This window comes from Xenia sp. Carnegie-2017, unplaced genomic scaffold (assembly GCF_021976095.1).
Source record: "Xenia sp. Carnegie-2017 unplaced genomic scaffold, XeniaSp_v1 HiC_scaffold_6, whole genome shotgun sequence".
In the NCBI taxonomy this organism is placed as follows: domain Eukaryota; kingdom Metazoa; phylum Cnidaria; class Anthozoa; order Malacalcyonacea; family Xeniidae; genus Xenia; species Xenia sp. Carnegie-2017.
In genome coordinates this window covers 22,393,815-22,409,107 of record NW_025813526.1, presented here as the reverse complement: position 1 = coordinate 22,409,107, position 15,293 = coordinate 22,393,815, and the positions used below count along the sequence as shown (strand labels likewise).

General features: G+C 32.1%; 2 protein-coding genes across 5 annotated transcripts; both read right to left on the bottom strand.

Annotated features, from left to right (window-relative positions):
* Nucleotides 1-4,401: 4,401 nt before the first annotated feature.
* Nucleotides 4,402-9,621, bottom strand: LOC124456849. Of its 3 annotated transcripts, XR_006952505.1 has the most exons (5): nt 8,898-9,621; nt 7,045-7,093; nt 6,300-6,513; nt 5,266-5,389; nt 4,402-4,878 (listed from the first exon to the last, which is right to left on the bottom strand). XR_006952505.1 is itself a non-coding variant. In XM_047007174.1 (4 exons), exons 1-4 carry the CDS (start codon nt 8,927-8,929, stop codon nt 5,946-5,948), a joined length of 372 nt encoding a protein of 123 aa, XP_046863130.1. In that variant the 5' UTR covers nt 8,930-9,621; the 3' UTR covers nt 5,735-5,945. The 3 variants fall into 3 exon arrangements, 1 of the variants encoding a protein (XP_046863130.1); XM_047007174.1 differs by lacking the exons at nt 4,402-4,878; nt 5,266-5,389 and adding an exon at nt 5,735-6,022; XR_006952506.1 differs by lacking the exons at nt 6,300-6,513; nt 7,045-7,093; nt 8,898-9,621 and adding an exon at nt 5,461-5,541.
* Nucleotides 9,622-9,868: 247 nt separating this feature from the next.
* LOC124456846 lies at nt 9,869-12,705 on the bottom strand. 2 transcript variants are annotated; one of them, XM_047007169.1, is made up of 6 exons: nt 12,251-12,705; nt 11,671-11,840; nt 11,455-11,544; nt 10,690-10,737; nt 10,413-10,533; nt 9,869-10,341 (listed from the first exon to the last, which is right to left on the bottom strand). In XM_047007169.1, the coding sequence occupies exons 2-6, from the start codon at nt 11,824-11,826 to the stop codon at nt 10,292-10,294; spliced, it is 465 nt and encodes a 154-aa protein (XP_046863125.1). In that variant the 5' UTR covers nt 11,827-11,840; nt 12,251-12,705; the 3' UTR covers nt 9,869-10,291. The 2 variants fall into 2 exon arrangements, with proteins under 2 accessions (XP_046863125.1, XP_046863126.1); XM_047007170.1 differs by having other exon boundaries at nt 10,413-10,512.
* Nucleotides 12,706-15,293: the final 2,588 nt, after the last annotated feature.

The following is a 15,293-nucleotide window of genomic DNA, read 5'->3' as shown; positions in this document are numbered from 1 at the left end:
GAAATTTTCATTTGACTCTATTGTACCTTTCAAAGCAAGTTATGTTTTACTTGTCGTGTTTGGTGCGACATGTCAACATCGCACAACCGACATTTGTCTTGAAGTTGAAGTCATGTGACATGTAATGTTTATGGTATTTCACCTTGTTTATGCTACATTTCATTACGCAATGTAAATTTGAATGCATCAAAGGAATAACACGACAAATATCTTCTTCAAATTTTTGCCAAGTGGTCATTTTAATCAAATCGAGCATTAATATGTAAGAAATACCGAGTTTCGTTTAATGTGAACTTCTGTATGGTGATTTATAATGAAGGACAAAACCAAAAGAGCAAATAAGCAATGTTTCATGGATCCAATGACTTCTTTAAATGTGTTACTGTATTACATTGAATGACTGAAGCAAAATTGACAAAAATTTTATGTTTCATATAAAATATGAGTATTTTACAGTTATGTACCTTACTTTTTCATATCAAGGCAAACATTAGGGTCTTGTGAGAAAAACTATTACACACCTACAGGCCACAGTAATGAGTGTGGTTTGTCATTATGAATGAAACAGTATGAAATCCATTTGTCTCATTATATCATGGCTGCAACATTTCTTGCAACAGCATTTAATTCTGCTTCTAAACCATATCTTGACTAATATATGTATCATATGCATGCACACAAATTCAGTCATGACACTTTGTTTTGTAAACATTTACCGAATCAATTGAAAAGCATTTTAGCCGATTTCATATCATTGATTCTCATTTATTATTATCCATCTTCTCCTGTGAGACTAATATATTGGGTCAAACCTCAAGAGTCTAGTCCCATACAAACATATAAAACAATCCAAAAGCCAATAGATATGGTCCAGTTGACCAAAGCTACCAAAACTTTGGTAAATAAATAATAAGTCAACCTGCTCACCATGCACATGCAATGTATAGTTTCAAAAATTGTACATTTGACCTGCGCATGTCTGTAGGTAGTAAAAAGCTACAGGCAGACTCCTCAGCATCAAGTGTTTTGACTATTAAGGTATTTGGATGTTTCTGCCATTTTTGGTGTATGTTAACAATTAAATCAGAAGTCCAAAAAGCACAAATCAATATTTTTAACTTTTAGTTATTTCATTCTCATAAAAATACTTGGAATAAATCAAGACTTAAGAAAACAGCTATCATTGGTCTCAGGTGACAATTTGTTAACAATTTCACGAAGCGATATTTGTCGTGTTATTCCTTTGATGCATCCAAGTTTACATCCCAAAAACTCTGCAATGTCTTCCCATTTCCAAAAAAAAGCGGCTAGATTTGGGATGCAAAGGGTACAATGACTTAAAATGCGAAAAACCTCATTTTCGTAATAGAAATTATAGTCCTTTTGCCCGCTTGAGCCGCCATCTTGGAATATTCAATTAGCTACGGCCGGCAACGTATAAATTGTATACACGTCAGCAATCTATGTTTGTTTTATCTATGATTTTATACATGGTGCGTTATCCACTGTAACATACATATCAGTGGTTTAAGTTTATAATGAAAGGGTATGATATAATGATAAAAATGCTGATTAAATTTACAGTCTGGACAAGAGTTTGCATACAAAGTGCATGATGAGTCTTATGACAGCTTTGATAAAGGCAAGTTTTGTGGATTTCTTGATATTGTGCAAAGTTTCACTTTCTCAAAATGTGATTGCTTGGTTTATATGATTATTTCACAATTATGGACAGTTAACTGGAATCTTTCCCAGGTTTAAAAATAAATTAATTGATGGACTAAACATGATGATACAAGGAGTTTCTATATGTTATGGATAATTGTAGTTTTTTTAGTTACTTGGAGTTGACTGAAGCAGCTGCCGAAAATAATTTGGTTGTATTTGTCCTATTTAAAGGTATTGACACTTCATAATGACAATTTTGGTTTGTGTATGTTAGTTTCGACTGCAACAGCTGAGTTGATGTCTTATTGTAAGAACTTGTGATATTGTCCTTATGTCTGCTCAATAAAATAGTGGTATAGCATTGTTGTTAAAAAATAACATTTTCCTTTTTATTTCCTGCTTGGCTCACAGGCTGATTCTGTTGAATAAACCTGCATCTTAAGTTCACCTGTCAAGATTTTTTGTAAGTTATTTGTACTTTTTGTCCTTTTACAAGAAAATCCAAAGGATAATAATTATTACTGTAGTGGACTAAATTCCCACATTTTGATGATGCATGATTGTAAATATGTAGATCAAGCATGTTATTTTGAAAGGTTTGCAAATGTTTCAAGATTTATAAATGTTTTAATTTTAAATTCCATCAAGGATGGGATGATGAAATATTGCGACTGTTCAAAAATTTAATTCTCTTTTAATCTTTACCTGTACATGCATGTCAGAATATTTGTTGTTGTATTACTATGTTACGGTTTTATTATAAAGTTGAGATCTAAAGCTAAGACAGTAATTTTTATTTTGACTTCTTAGAAACCTTTATAATTTTTGTTTCTAATTTAAAATTTGTAAATTAAACTTCAATAAAGTAATTGTCTTACTTTATGTATGATTGAAAATCATGATGTTTATGGCATGGGTCTTTGTATGCAATACCTGACCAAAAAATATTTGCTAAATATGCCACTGATTGTAGTATCAGTAAAAAATAAAGAAATATCATTAGCCACACCACCCTCAGCATTGTCTATTGCTTGGTTAGTTGTTAGTAAACCATGAAGAATTAACTACCCTTTTCTACATGAAAGCATGTAGCAATGTCAACTTTTGCTTGTAATGTAACTTTAGCTTCACAATTAGACTCAACATTATAATTGCATGCCATATATTGAAAAGTATAATGTATCTTTTACCAGAAACTAGTGATTGAATCCTTAACTACAGTGTCAATTGGACATTTGAGGTTTTATAAAAAGTATGGGCATTGTAGGAAGTACTAAGTTTTTATGTCAAAAATACTTCTGTAATATATCTGCACCTATTTATAAATGCTTTATCCATTACAGTAATATGTTTCATGATTCATAAAAGCCAATAAAATCATCAATTTGGGTGGCATACGCACCAAAATTACCAAGTTTCCACTTAACAGAAAGTTTCGCAAATGATATTTTCATCAGAATTATATTAAATGTAGCATTAATATTAATTTAATTACGTTAAGTACTTGTAACGACGATTCGATTACAAATGTTGTCAACCTGAAGAGTTATAAGGCAATGAAATGAAGCAAAAGGCGGAAAACCTATTATCTGTATTTTATCACATACAGTAAATGAGTAACAATAATTTTGCCAGGTTTCGCAATGACACTTGCTACGCAATATGACGCCTTATCAGCAATCGCGCAGTTAGTCTTTCTAATATCTATGGACGTGGTTTCAATAATAACTGAATGCTTACCGTCCTCTCCTTGGTACTTTTTCGGCCATTTTACTATAAAAGATTTGAGTTTTATGTCAGATTTCTACATTGATTCGAACAACAAATGTGCTACGCATGTATGCCATTAATCTACAAACTTACTGTCAAAATTGCAGTATTGAAACTGAACGACATTAATTACATGTATCTCCTTCCAATTGCTCTTTCAAATAAGGTAGATCAACATGTGCCCATGCTCTATAATTATTTTGCTATTAAATATTAATTATTAACTTTCATCATATTTACATATTAAACCAGAGCTTTGGGGCTCTGGAGTTTTTCAACAAACTCCCTTGCTAAAATCCTATATATACTTTAACACCGACGAACGAAAACATGCTGCAAACAATTTCGATAAGATTATATAAACTGATGAAGAACTCGGTGTTTGGTAAAACAATGGAGAATTTGGAAAAAACGTGTCAACGTGAAGCTCGTGAACGACAAAGTTAAGTTATCTAAATGAATAGCATCCTCATCCTTTGACTCATTTTATTTTTATTTGCAATGAAGAGATGCAGACAGTAACTGGCTTTTATGCGGTGGAGTTGTACAAAAGCCCATGAGTTAGATGTGAAGAACACAGGGCATGTTCATGCACGTTCCCATCATGTTGAAAGCTAAGCCGCCAAAATTAACTGTGTTTTATAAAGTTAACTATGCTCCATATAATAGTTAACTTTACCTACCTTTTAAATGCAGTTAGCGCTAATTACTTTTTTATACAACCGACTTAACCACGTGGTTAAATTTAACTACTTTTTAACAGCACGATTTCCGATCTGATCTTCAGTTTGCAAATTATTTTCAAACCTTGTTCGCCTGTATTTTACAGTAATTTCTTGCAAGACAGTACAATATTAGTGTTTATATTTATAATTAACATAGTCCACTTGTTCTTATGTAATTAGGAATGAAATAAAAGATTAGATAAAGTAAAGCTTTGTTATATAATTGCGCAAATTTTAGTGCACAAAGAAAATTTTCCTTAAATAAAAGAGGCACTTCTACTGTCACACTGTTGACGTTATGTTGAGACATAATAATATCACAGCTAAGGTGCTTATATTTGACATTAGTTTTACATTTCGTGTAAAATAATATCATTTGATCGCTAGGCCAAAGTGCGTGAAAATGTTCATTGTTTAGGTTATTTTAACGTAAAAATTTTATTTGTAATGTGTCTAACAGAAACGAAGCAGAAAATGCACAAAACATAACTGTACTTTTTATAGTCTATTAAGGCGAAAGTAAAATATGTTCCAAATTTAATAAAGCCAGTTACTTATTTACACATTTGTACACTTTGCCATTCCTTATCTTCGTATACCTTTTTACTCCCACTGCACATTGTTTGTCTCATATTCAAGAATTATGAGTATCCACACAGTACTGGATTGAGGTTAGGCTCTGGTATTAAACTTTACGACGGCTTTCCAGGGTGCACTTAAAACAAAGTTGTTTTTTTAGTAAGACATTGTCTTGACCATATTATAAAGATTATTACCCTTCACTCGATAGCTTTGTGGTGAGTACAATCGCAATATAAACATTTTTACTAAGAATACAACACATTTGCTGAACTGTCTCGTAGTTTATTCTCTCTTTTAATGAACTGCTAATGGTCGTGTTTGATTCACCGCGTTTCTTCTTCTGCAAAAGCGCACTGCCTGTTTAACAAATACCCACTGATTCTCCTGCCTAGCCATGGCACTTTCAAAACCATGTTAAAAATCATGCACTGCGTAAACCCATTTATGCCATCTAAATTGCCCAGACTCTCCAGTGATCGTAGAATGTTAGTAAATAGATCACTAAAATTATTAATCTTACTGGTATAGCTTGGTTTTCCACTGGAAGTTCCAGTAATTTCTCCGTGCGTGTTTTTTCTATAATTGTTGCATTTTTTTGGTAATTGTGATAGCGGTTCCTTCCGTCATGATCCTCCTTTGACAATCTAAAAAATACATCAGGCAAATAATATCAAAGAGCTAATCCCCGTTTAAGAAATAAGCTCCGATGCATTACATTTTCCTTCTCCAAGTTTTCCCAAAACGTGTTGGTGTAGACGTTTCTTTGATGTTCGCTAACTTAATTGTGAAGTCTCTGGTCTAATTGCGCTGTGTAAAACCTTAATAAATTTAATTAATTTTTGACACCATTTATGATCGTAACAATTTCCTTAATAATTCAATGTTTAAATAATTACTTAACACCAAACAGTCAAGTGAACAAATGATCGTACATAATAAGTAACGAAAACCAAAGATCTAATAAAAAATTATGCAATGATTAGGTCGATTTTTCCTTACATGTAATCGCAAAAGTCTGTTCACAAAGAAATAATACAACGCTCCGGGCGAATTTTCATCACTGCAAACCATTAAATGTAGATATGATCTTCGCACTTTGTTGGACAATTTAAGCAATTATCTCATGAACCTGAAAAATTCAGGTGACTCAACAGGATCCCGTTGTCGGAATTCCTACAAGTTTTCCTATACAAATTATTGCTATAAGAATTCGTACCAGATCTCCAACTTCCTATTAAAACTTCCTAAAGGATCCTTTTGGAAATTGGCCGATGAGCCTATAGGAACAACGTATAGCATGCTGTAAGAACCTATAGGAATTCATATAAGAATTCTTACAAGGATTGGTATATGTCTTGAAACATGCTGCAATTCATCTCAAATTTACTTGTAACTACATCAAATATTCTATTAAATGTTGTAGTTTTCTGGAGGACCTGTATTAATTTCTAATTTTCTAAAGCCATCCCACAAAAAATCCTCAAGGCTGACCGTATTAACAAACTGTATTATACATCTTAAAATAACAGAATAAAGGTTAAAAGCTTTACTTACCACACAGTGCAGCAACTTTTGGAGCATCCAATGAAGGCTTTGGTGTTTTATCTTTGTGAGCATTAAACGTTTTTCCTGTTAAGGAATGTGTTGCTAACACTTCTCTGGACCAAATTATGTCCATTAACGCATACGTGTAGTTCTTTGGATTTCCTTGTAAAATCAAAAAATCCCTCTGCGAATGCAAAATCTTAATACCAGGAGCCAGTGCTACCTAATAAAAAATTTAGAAGGCTTAAATTTGAAATGCATATTGTTGAAAAAAGTTATATTACCCTTCAATTACGATTGCTATAAAGTGTTTTACTAAAACACGAAACAATTGACACTCCGTGTAAAGTAAAGAATAATCATTCTAAACGTTTTGACAAGTGTTACATGTTACAAGGTATCATCATCAGTAGAAAATGCGGACATTTCGAAGATTACAAATTTAAAAAAATTAAATAGAAATGAATAACGTTTGGAATAAATATTGTTTAATTTATATGGAGTGTCATTTCTTTTTCCATTTAAATTTAATGCTTTTACCATTTGCTATAGCTACGATTTTTTCTTCACATGCATGAGTTAGGTTCTAGGTTCCGTTAAAAGAGAAAATTTAGGAAGAACAAGATATTGTCTACAACGTACTACGACTCTATAATTCATCAGTTTTCAACATGATAACATGGTTTCCTGAAACATATCAGGTCGAATTTTAAACTGCAGGGCCGCTAGCAAAAATAAATTGAAAGACAGCAACCTTAGCAACCAGACAGCAACCCAGTTGTTCGCCTAGTTGGCTTCTCCACCTGTTGGTCCAAAATAAATTTATGAGATCCAGTAGAAGTCAAGAAGCATCTTCTGGATTGTTTTTGAATGCCTATCTTAAACAAAAGGCACCTTAATTGTGCTGTTAGTTGGCGTCTCTGACTACGCACAAAAATACCGATATGTTGATTGCTATACGGGTGTAGCTACCAAAAAAACTGAACAGTTAGGAAATTGTCGCTTAAGTAATCAGCCCCAAGATCAAAAAAAATCTTGGTACAATAAATATTTGCACTTTAAATGGTTTATCTGATAGTAGAACTCTCACAAATAATAACCATTTTTAGAATAAGAATTGTGTTCCCGCACTGTCATTTTAAAGGAGTTATTTTGACTCCAAAGAGGTGATTAAAATAACTCCTTTTAACGGAGTGAAAAATTTGTTTCAGCCCCAAGATTGGAGTTAAATTAACTCCAATATATGATTGGATTCTGATTTTACTCCACTTGGAGTAATTTTAACTCGGCCAAAAGTGTTAAAATAACTCGTAAATCAGAGTATAATTAATGGAGTTATTTTAAACCGTAACATTTAATTCCAGGAGTAATTATAACTCTAAATTGATTCTGTCGTTATGGCAACAAGCTCATATTGCGTGGGCCTCGTGGTGCTTCGTTAAAATTTGGATTTCAAGCAACGCTCTAAACGTTTTTTTGATATTTTTAAAACATTTTAATATATTTGAAAAATATATGTTATTTTCTTTTAAGAAAATCGACAATTTTTTTGAGCGCAAACATGTTTTGACATTATCAGAACGCAATCCTTAGTGCACAATGGTTAGTGTTAGTTAAGATGATACATTATATAGGAAGCTAAAATATGAATAAATTATTTGCAATGAATAGGATTATGATTTAGTTACAATCATAGGAATTGTAACAACCCTTTATAGAGTTATTTTAACTCCACTTTTGGAGTTATGCTTACTCAAAAAGCGGAGCTATAATTTTGGACTAAGATGTAACTCCAAAATAGGAGTCATTCTCTACCTTTTTATTAACTCTCCTTCTGGAGTTAAATCAACTCCTTGAAATTAACAGTGTGAGCAAGACTCTTAAAATGAAACACATTTGCTTAAAATATGGCAGATGTTGTTTTAGCTAACTTCGAATTTAAGTAAAGTTTCGAAAAATTTGGCTAAAGCGTACGCTAACGCTAGGCTTCCAATTTGCTGATTATTTTGTGTTTTTTCCCTTTTAAATGCCATTTTTTAAGACTTAAGTAAATATTCGCGTTTTTTTTTTGATTTAAGATCGCATTTATACAAAAGTGAAGAATTATAAAAAATGAAATTTAAAAAGGGAAAATTCAAAATAACTTGCAATTTGAATAGGTAAGCTTTCTCGATGCATACCCTAAAATTCCCAAAACTTTGTTACCTTGTTCTACTACTCTCATAATTTAACCCCATGTGTTGCAATGGCTTCTCAGCTTTGTTATATAAGTGTGCAAGCTACTTCAACAGTGCTTCTAGGTAACACAATTTTTATTCTAAAAAGTCTATTATTCACCAAAACTTTACCTTCAGTAATAAAGTCTTATTTACTATTTTAACCAAGTGTTTTTGCAAATTTTGCACACTCACAACTTTAGCAGCGTTTTCATAACTGTTCCGTTTTTTTTATACACCCTGTAGCTATATTCATATCCTTAAATTTCCAATATTGCGTATAATGATATTAACTTGACATTATAGATATACACTTTTTTTTTACTGAACTGTGCTGAGGTATTGCTCATATAGACGACTTTTATTTTAACTAAGAAGGTACTATTCTTACCATCTCTTCCACACCGTCGCCAGTATTATCATTTTCCTCAATCGTAGGTGTATCACAAGAACTTTTAAGGCATAAAGGGGACAGGTGTTTTGGTAAATCAGTGTTGACAGGTGGCGAGACTGAAGAGTACTGCTTGACTGGAGTTCATTAATTAAAGTTTCCAGGCTTTTGACAATAATAGGTACCGTCAAATGGGGTTATTTGGGACAGTGGTGTAAATTGGGACGAATATTTAATGCTTTGCATTCCATACTCTTTGACAAGCACCCAGTTGATTTATTTAAAAAATTCCTTTTGCACAAAGCCAGTAAGTTTTTTTTCTTTTCTCAGTTGAGTGAAACCTTTAAATCATAATATTTTATCTCATGATTCTTGTATTTTTGATATTTGTTGAATTTGCTACATTTTTTAAGACACGAAAAAAATTGTGCTGTTGCGACGCTTCGAAAATACTAAAATTTACAAACACTGTAATTTTTGTTACACTATGTATCTCTTTGAAATCTAAGATGAACGGTTTAGTTTTCTGATGACTAGTATTTTCGTCAGAGGATAGTTGTTGGCTTAGAGGTTTGCACAGGGTAATTTGGGACATTCGTGGATGAACCACACCTCTTAAAGCTTGTACCTTTTTCTTCAAAGCTCTGCCATGTGGTACTGCTTCGAAGGCTGCCATGTTGTATGTTACTTAGTTACGATTTAAAATTGAAATACGGATTCGTGTAATGAATTATCGCTCAACATAAGTTTCTGATAGAAATAGAATAAAAATGTTCAAAATTATTGAGTTGTTTGTTTTGTTTAAGACATTCAGACAAATAATAAATAGCATGTCTTAACATCCTATTTATTATTTGTCTGAAGATGTCTTGAGTAAAGACGAAACGTTACAATAAATTTAATTTTACAATTTGTTTTTTTTGGTCTATTTCTATGGCTCTAATAAGAACTTTATGTTGGGCATTAATTTTAATAACACGAATTCGAATTCCGCTCGGCAAGTCTCTCGCTACTATTTGAAATACGGATATTTATGATTTCTGATCTGTAATTACTCGGCTAATTGTAGTTAAAGTGTATTTTTCCTGAAGTGTACCCTTTTTCCAATTCACCCCAGAAGCTTGCACATATGAAAAACATAACTGGGAGAATATTATAAAACATAAAGTGTCCCATATAATCCTGGCTGGTATAAACTAAGAATATATAGCAAAATCAAAGGCTGTCCCAATTTTGTCCACATGGGGTAATTTGGGACTCAAGCATATTTTTAAAAAGTGTAGAGACAAAATAAAATGAATGATGCAGTAATGAGGATGATGCAAAACTATGATTATTTACTCAACTTTTACCACCAAAACCTCTATTCATACTTCATGCCTTGGTACATTATTTCAAATGTGTATGTAAAAACAGTCCCAAATAACCCCATTTGACGGTAATTCTGAAAATGAAAGAACTTACATTTCAATTGTTGAAAACATTGCTAGTTCTTGTTACTAATCCAACATTTACCTTTCACAGAATTCATCAGCGCAGCTAAATTTGTCGTCTGTATCTTTAAGTTTCTACATTCTTCGGAAAGTTCTTTTAAACGATTTTCGATTTTTTTTAGCTGTAAAAAGGACGTACTGTCCTGTAAACAAAGCATTGCAGAAACAATAATTTAGGGCATTTATAATGACAATACCCTTTCACCAGGCAAATCTCGAATATGTTAAATAAGAAAGCAAAACTTACTCTATCTGGGCAACGTCAACTGCTAAGAACTGCAAAAAGTTTATATACTTACGGAACGATTCTCGTTTAAGTTGTCTTCTTCATTTTGCACTGTTTCAAACTTTTAAAAAATCAGTAAAACATTTATATTAATCACAATGCTTAAGATTCCCAAGAAGATTGCCCTGTGCTATGAGACGAGTAGCGACAACATATACTTTTGTTTGACTTATTTCATTTCAATGTTTAAATATATATTCAAACTCAGCGTATGAATTTATCCAAAAAAGTGCTTTACGAGTACTCATACAATGCTCGCCTTACTAAAATAACATATTTGAACATGAGAAGAACGCACATTAGCTGTGATTAATTGACAAAAGCTTATGAAACACGAAAATATTTCAAAACTCATTACTTCTAACTATTGTTGGCTGTAAATAGACGTAAGAATCACATCCAAAAATGGCCATCCTCCATTATGGAGAAAGTACTTAATGGATAGAAAAAGGAAAAACAACTTTTTTGCCAGCTGGTTTCTCATCTGTGATTGGTTGATTTGATTGAACACATTGTTAATTGATCTTTTTGGAGTCGTGCGCTTTTTAACTCAAGGTCAATGTCTTAACTTAGAGTTAGTTAGGCCAATGCTTGAACTCTACTTTCAAAAACAAAATTTTAACCCAGGATTAGCTAACACTATGTTAACAAATCAAACCCTAAGTTAGTTCTTAACATTAAGCTATGTCCCTTTAAAAAACAACCAGTCAATGATCTTTTACTCCTCGGGACATATTAATACTAATGAAGCATCAAGTAATTAATACAATATGAATACCTCTGTTTGTTTATATTTTTCTTTAACCATGGAATATAAGGAGATTTTCTTTGAACTATCTTTCTGGACTTTTCTTCTCTTTAAAGGGGGCTAAATAAAAACAATCATATAGACAGTAAAGCCTTTTTAGTACAATATTTAGCACTTTCTAAAAAAGCTGGAATCCAAAAGTGATACCAAAAAGATTGTAATCTCCAATCACGATAAAAAACATACTTTTTTACTTATATGTGAACCAAACTGGACTTCATAATCCTCCTTATCGAAGTCGGAATGGTATTTATAATTCTTTTGTGAGATTCTTTGACCTTTTCCTCTTTTAGGAGTTGAAGTTTTCCCACTTTTCAGATACATCTCTAAGAATGAATCCATGGAGGCAAAGTCACCTAATAATAAAATGTAGAATACTTCGATTTTTATAGTTTTTATAATCCGAAAAACCCTGCTGTATTCATATTTTTCAATTTGTATTCTTTTTATTTTTATTTTTAAGTAGTTATATTATATTTAGTTACTTTTAGAGGACCCCTCTGTAAACCACTTTTTAGTGATGTTGGCATCCTCAATAAAGATTAGCTATTATTATTAAACTTGTAGAGAAAGTATAGATACTCATTCTCATGACAAAAAATGGTATATATCCAGCAATGCTTTTTTTAAAAAGTAAGTGTCCGCCATATTGTCACTTTCATTTTTTATAAATTTAGTTTATACAGAAACGATTATTCGAAATATTTATACGTTTTAAATTTATATTTTTGCAGTGGCATTTCAAAAATCAAAATCAAATGCCAACCTCCAAATTTTAAAATTCTTGCTGGATATCTTTCGCTTTCCGTTTTGATTGTATCTATATCAATTTTTTTCGCATTTTTCGTTTCGCTGCATTGAAGTCTATGGGCCACTTGACAATTATTTCGTGGGTAAAGAGCCAGGATTCGTTGTCAAATGTTGTAGAATTTTTATCTTGTATCCATGATGTTTGGCCAATATCAAAAGTATTGTCTCCAAAATCGAAAATCGCAAACTTCATCCTTAACTTTCACAATTGGTCACCTTTTCACAACAGCGAGCTGCAAAACGCTGACAACAACTTGAACTTGATTACTTGAGTGGCAAGGAAATTTGCTTTGTCACCTTGGCGATGTCAGCTCAGCATTGATGTTACTGTGGTAATGGCGGTAAGTGTTAATTGTAGTAATTTCTCAGCTGACTTGAACAAACGCTTTCTCCTTTTGTCTTGAGCAGTCTGTCATGAATATTCCTCAAAATTTGTCAAAATTTAGCTTTTTGATAAAACTTGTGTTCGTGGTTTTGTAATTTAAGCTTTTCTTATGGGTTCAAGAGGGCAATACAAACGATATGCAGTTGATTCCACTGTTGATCTTCCAAGAAGAACAAAATATAGACGACGAAAGCAGTTGCGTGCTACGATGGAGATAGATCAAGCAACTTCATCTGATATGGTATGGAAAATTTCATTTAGATATTATTTCTGATATTGTTTGTTAGTGCTTAAAAATTTTATCCCATACTTTATCCACACTATAGAATTAAATCTGTCTCCATTCGCATATGTTCAGACATTTGTGTAACATACCTCTATTGCCTTTCCTAACATAATTGGCATTAATACATTGTAATTGAAGTATTAATTTTAATTGTATTACATGATACACTTATATCTGTGCTTCAAAAAATAAAAATGGAACTTTTGTCGGTAATTTTGCAGTAGACATTGTGCTTTGTAATTTTACTTTTGTGTAAACTTGTAGCAAGAAACAGGAGCTCCTTAAATGTCCAGTTATAATTATGTCTATTAATGAATTCATACAATCAAAAATGATGCGGAAGTACTTGTCAAATAAAATTTGCATGTTGAAATTGCATTTTTACACTTTTAGCAATTGAGTGCATTTAAAATGAAGTTTCCCTGCCAATTAACCAAAACCAAATTCAATGAAGCCAAAACTAAACAGAGGGTTTTCCATGTGTTGTATCATATGCTTGAGAATGATTGTATTCTATTTAATTCCCAGTGGTGAAAAACTTAATTTTAACATGAAGTTGTTATTTGAGGAGTTCATTAACTGGAAATGTAAAGGACTTTGCTAGCTTGCTGTATTCAAATATAACCTTAAAACACAATGTGTCAAATGCATGATTGTCGATAAAATTTTGATTGGAATTTTTTGATACTCGTTGAATGTAATGGCGAGTCATGCAATTTTGTTTGTTGTACAGATTGTATTATTGAATTTGGATGCAAATAGATTTAAAATAAATATACAAAGATAACGATATTAGATTAGACATTTCTTTGTATTGACACTATTCAGTTTTGTTGAGCTTTCAACTTGGTGCTTCAAGTCAACTTGTGCGTATGACAGTGTGCTCAATTCATGTAAATAAAAAAAAAATATTATTATTGCTATTGTCCAAGTCAGTCTATCAATGGTGTATAAGCCTATAAGTGCATGTGTTCATACACATACATTATATCTTTCATTATATACATTATATCTGATAAATATACATTATCTCTTTCAACAATCTATGAGGTCACATAACATTACAGACAATGATCAAAGTGTTTATAAAGCATTGCAAACTGCATTTCATTGACCTCTTAAAATGTCTTAATTTTCATGTTAGCTAGCTTGTGCCAGTGAATGGTATAAAAGAAGTTTCTACCTTCCTTTTCTATGGAAATACCTATATCATCTTGTGACATTACATTGCATAGTCATATTTAGACTGCATCAGTTCTCAACATAATTAAAAGATTTATTGACTAGTACAAGAAAATAATCAATACATGGCAGGTAGGAGTGTGAAAATTTGATGCACTTCAAAATATTTGAAATCAAACGTTAGTTATGCAAAGTGTTTCATTACCAGAAAATTTGCATAATGAAAAGATTTCAATATCAGCGTAACAAAGATAATTATAAAATAAACATAATGAAACGTGTCTGCTGATTGGTCCAGAGCTGCATTGCATTAGCCTTTGAAAAACAATCTGCGCTCAACCAATCAAATCAATCAATCAATCTAAGAGAATTTGCAAATCGATCATGAATACATGTTAGAAGAATATTAGAACGTTTTGTCTGTTTCGCATTATTGTTATTTTATAAAAGAAATAAAAGATGTTTTTCATGTTTGCACTGGCTTATGCAAACCTCGGAGACGTTTGTGAGAACTTTCGAGCAGGTGCAACCCTCAAAGTTCAGTCTCGGGCTTGCACTGATCAGCACCCAAGTTCTCCCTAAGGTTTCCTTGATTGGATAAGACTATGCAAACACAGTAAACATCTTTTATTTCTTAACAAAAATAGTTTGTAAGATGCTAGATGAGCTTGAATAGTTATTGTAATGTATTTAGAAAACAGTCTGGCAAAATTTTGTTTCATTAACGCTTTAATCGATGGAACATATATTTTAAAAACTAGATTCAAGGTCATTAACATGATCAAGAGACACAGGCACAGGCATGTCAGGAGAATGGAAAACGATTAAAGCGAATATGAACATGAACCCTCCCCACCTCCATAATAGCTACTACATTCGAATGGAACTATTCGAATTCTGCATATTTAGGTCTTGTATTCTTGATGAAAATGATCGAACTGGATTAGAACTAGCGTCGAATAACGTTACGGATTTACAGTTTATATCCCATGTACTGTATGTCCTGGACTTGGAAATGGACAAGCTGTTCGTCTCACACCATCTGAGACCAATTCCGTGGCAAAAATGATTAACAGAGACGTTTATTACAAATGAAAAAATCTCACAATAATTTTTTTTAGCTAATTTGAGGATGATTTGATTTTT

What these genes read in the sequence shown, in the direction of transcription:
- LOC124456846 (XM_047007169.1), bottom strand. Translation starts at nt 11,826, where the DNA reads ATGGATTCATTCTTAGAGATGTATCTGAAAAGTGGGAAAACTTCAACT. An exon ending in GTTCACATATAAGTAAAAAA is followed by an intron (nt 11,545 to 11,670) that starts GTATGTTTTTTA and finishes GTTTTTATTTAG; the next exon opens with CCCCCTTTAAAGAGAAGAAA. An exon ending in AAAAATATAAACAAACAGAG is followed by an intron (nt 10,738 to 11,454) that starts GTATTCATATTG and finishes ATTTTTTAAAAG; the next exon opens with TTTGAAACAGTGCAAAATGA.
- LOC124456849 (XM_047007174.1), bottom strand. Translation starts at nt 8,929, where the DNA reads ATGATAATACTGGCGACGGTGTGGAAGAGATG. An exon ending in GTTGCTGTCTGGTTGCTAAG is followed by an intron (nt 6,514 to 7,044) that starts GTTGCTGTCTTT and finishes ATTTTTTATTAG; the next exon opens with GTAGCACTGGCTCCTGGTAT. An exon ending in AAAAGTTGCTGCACTGTGTG is followed by an intron (nt 6,023 to 6,299) that starts GTAAGTAAAGCT and finishes TTGTTCCTATAG; the next exon opens with GCTCATCGGCCAATTTCCAA.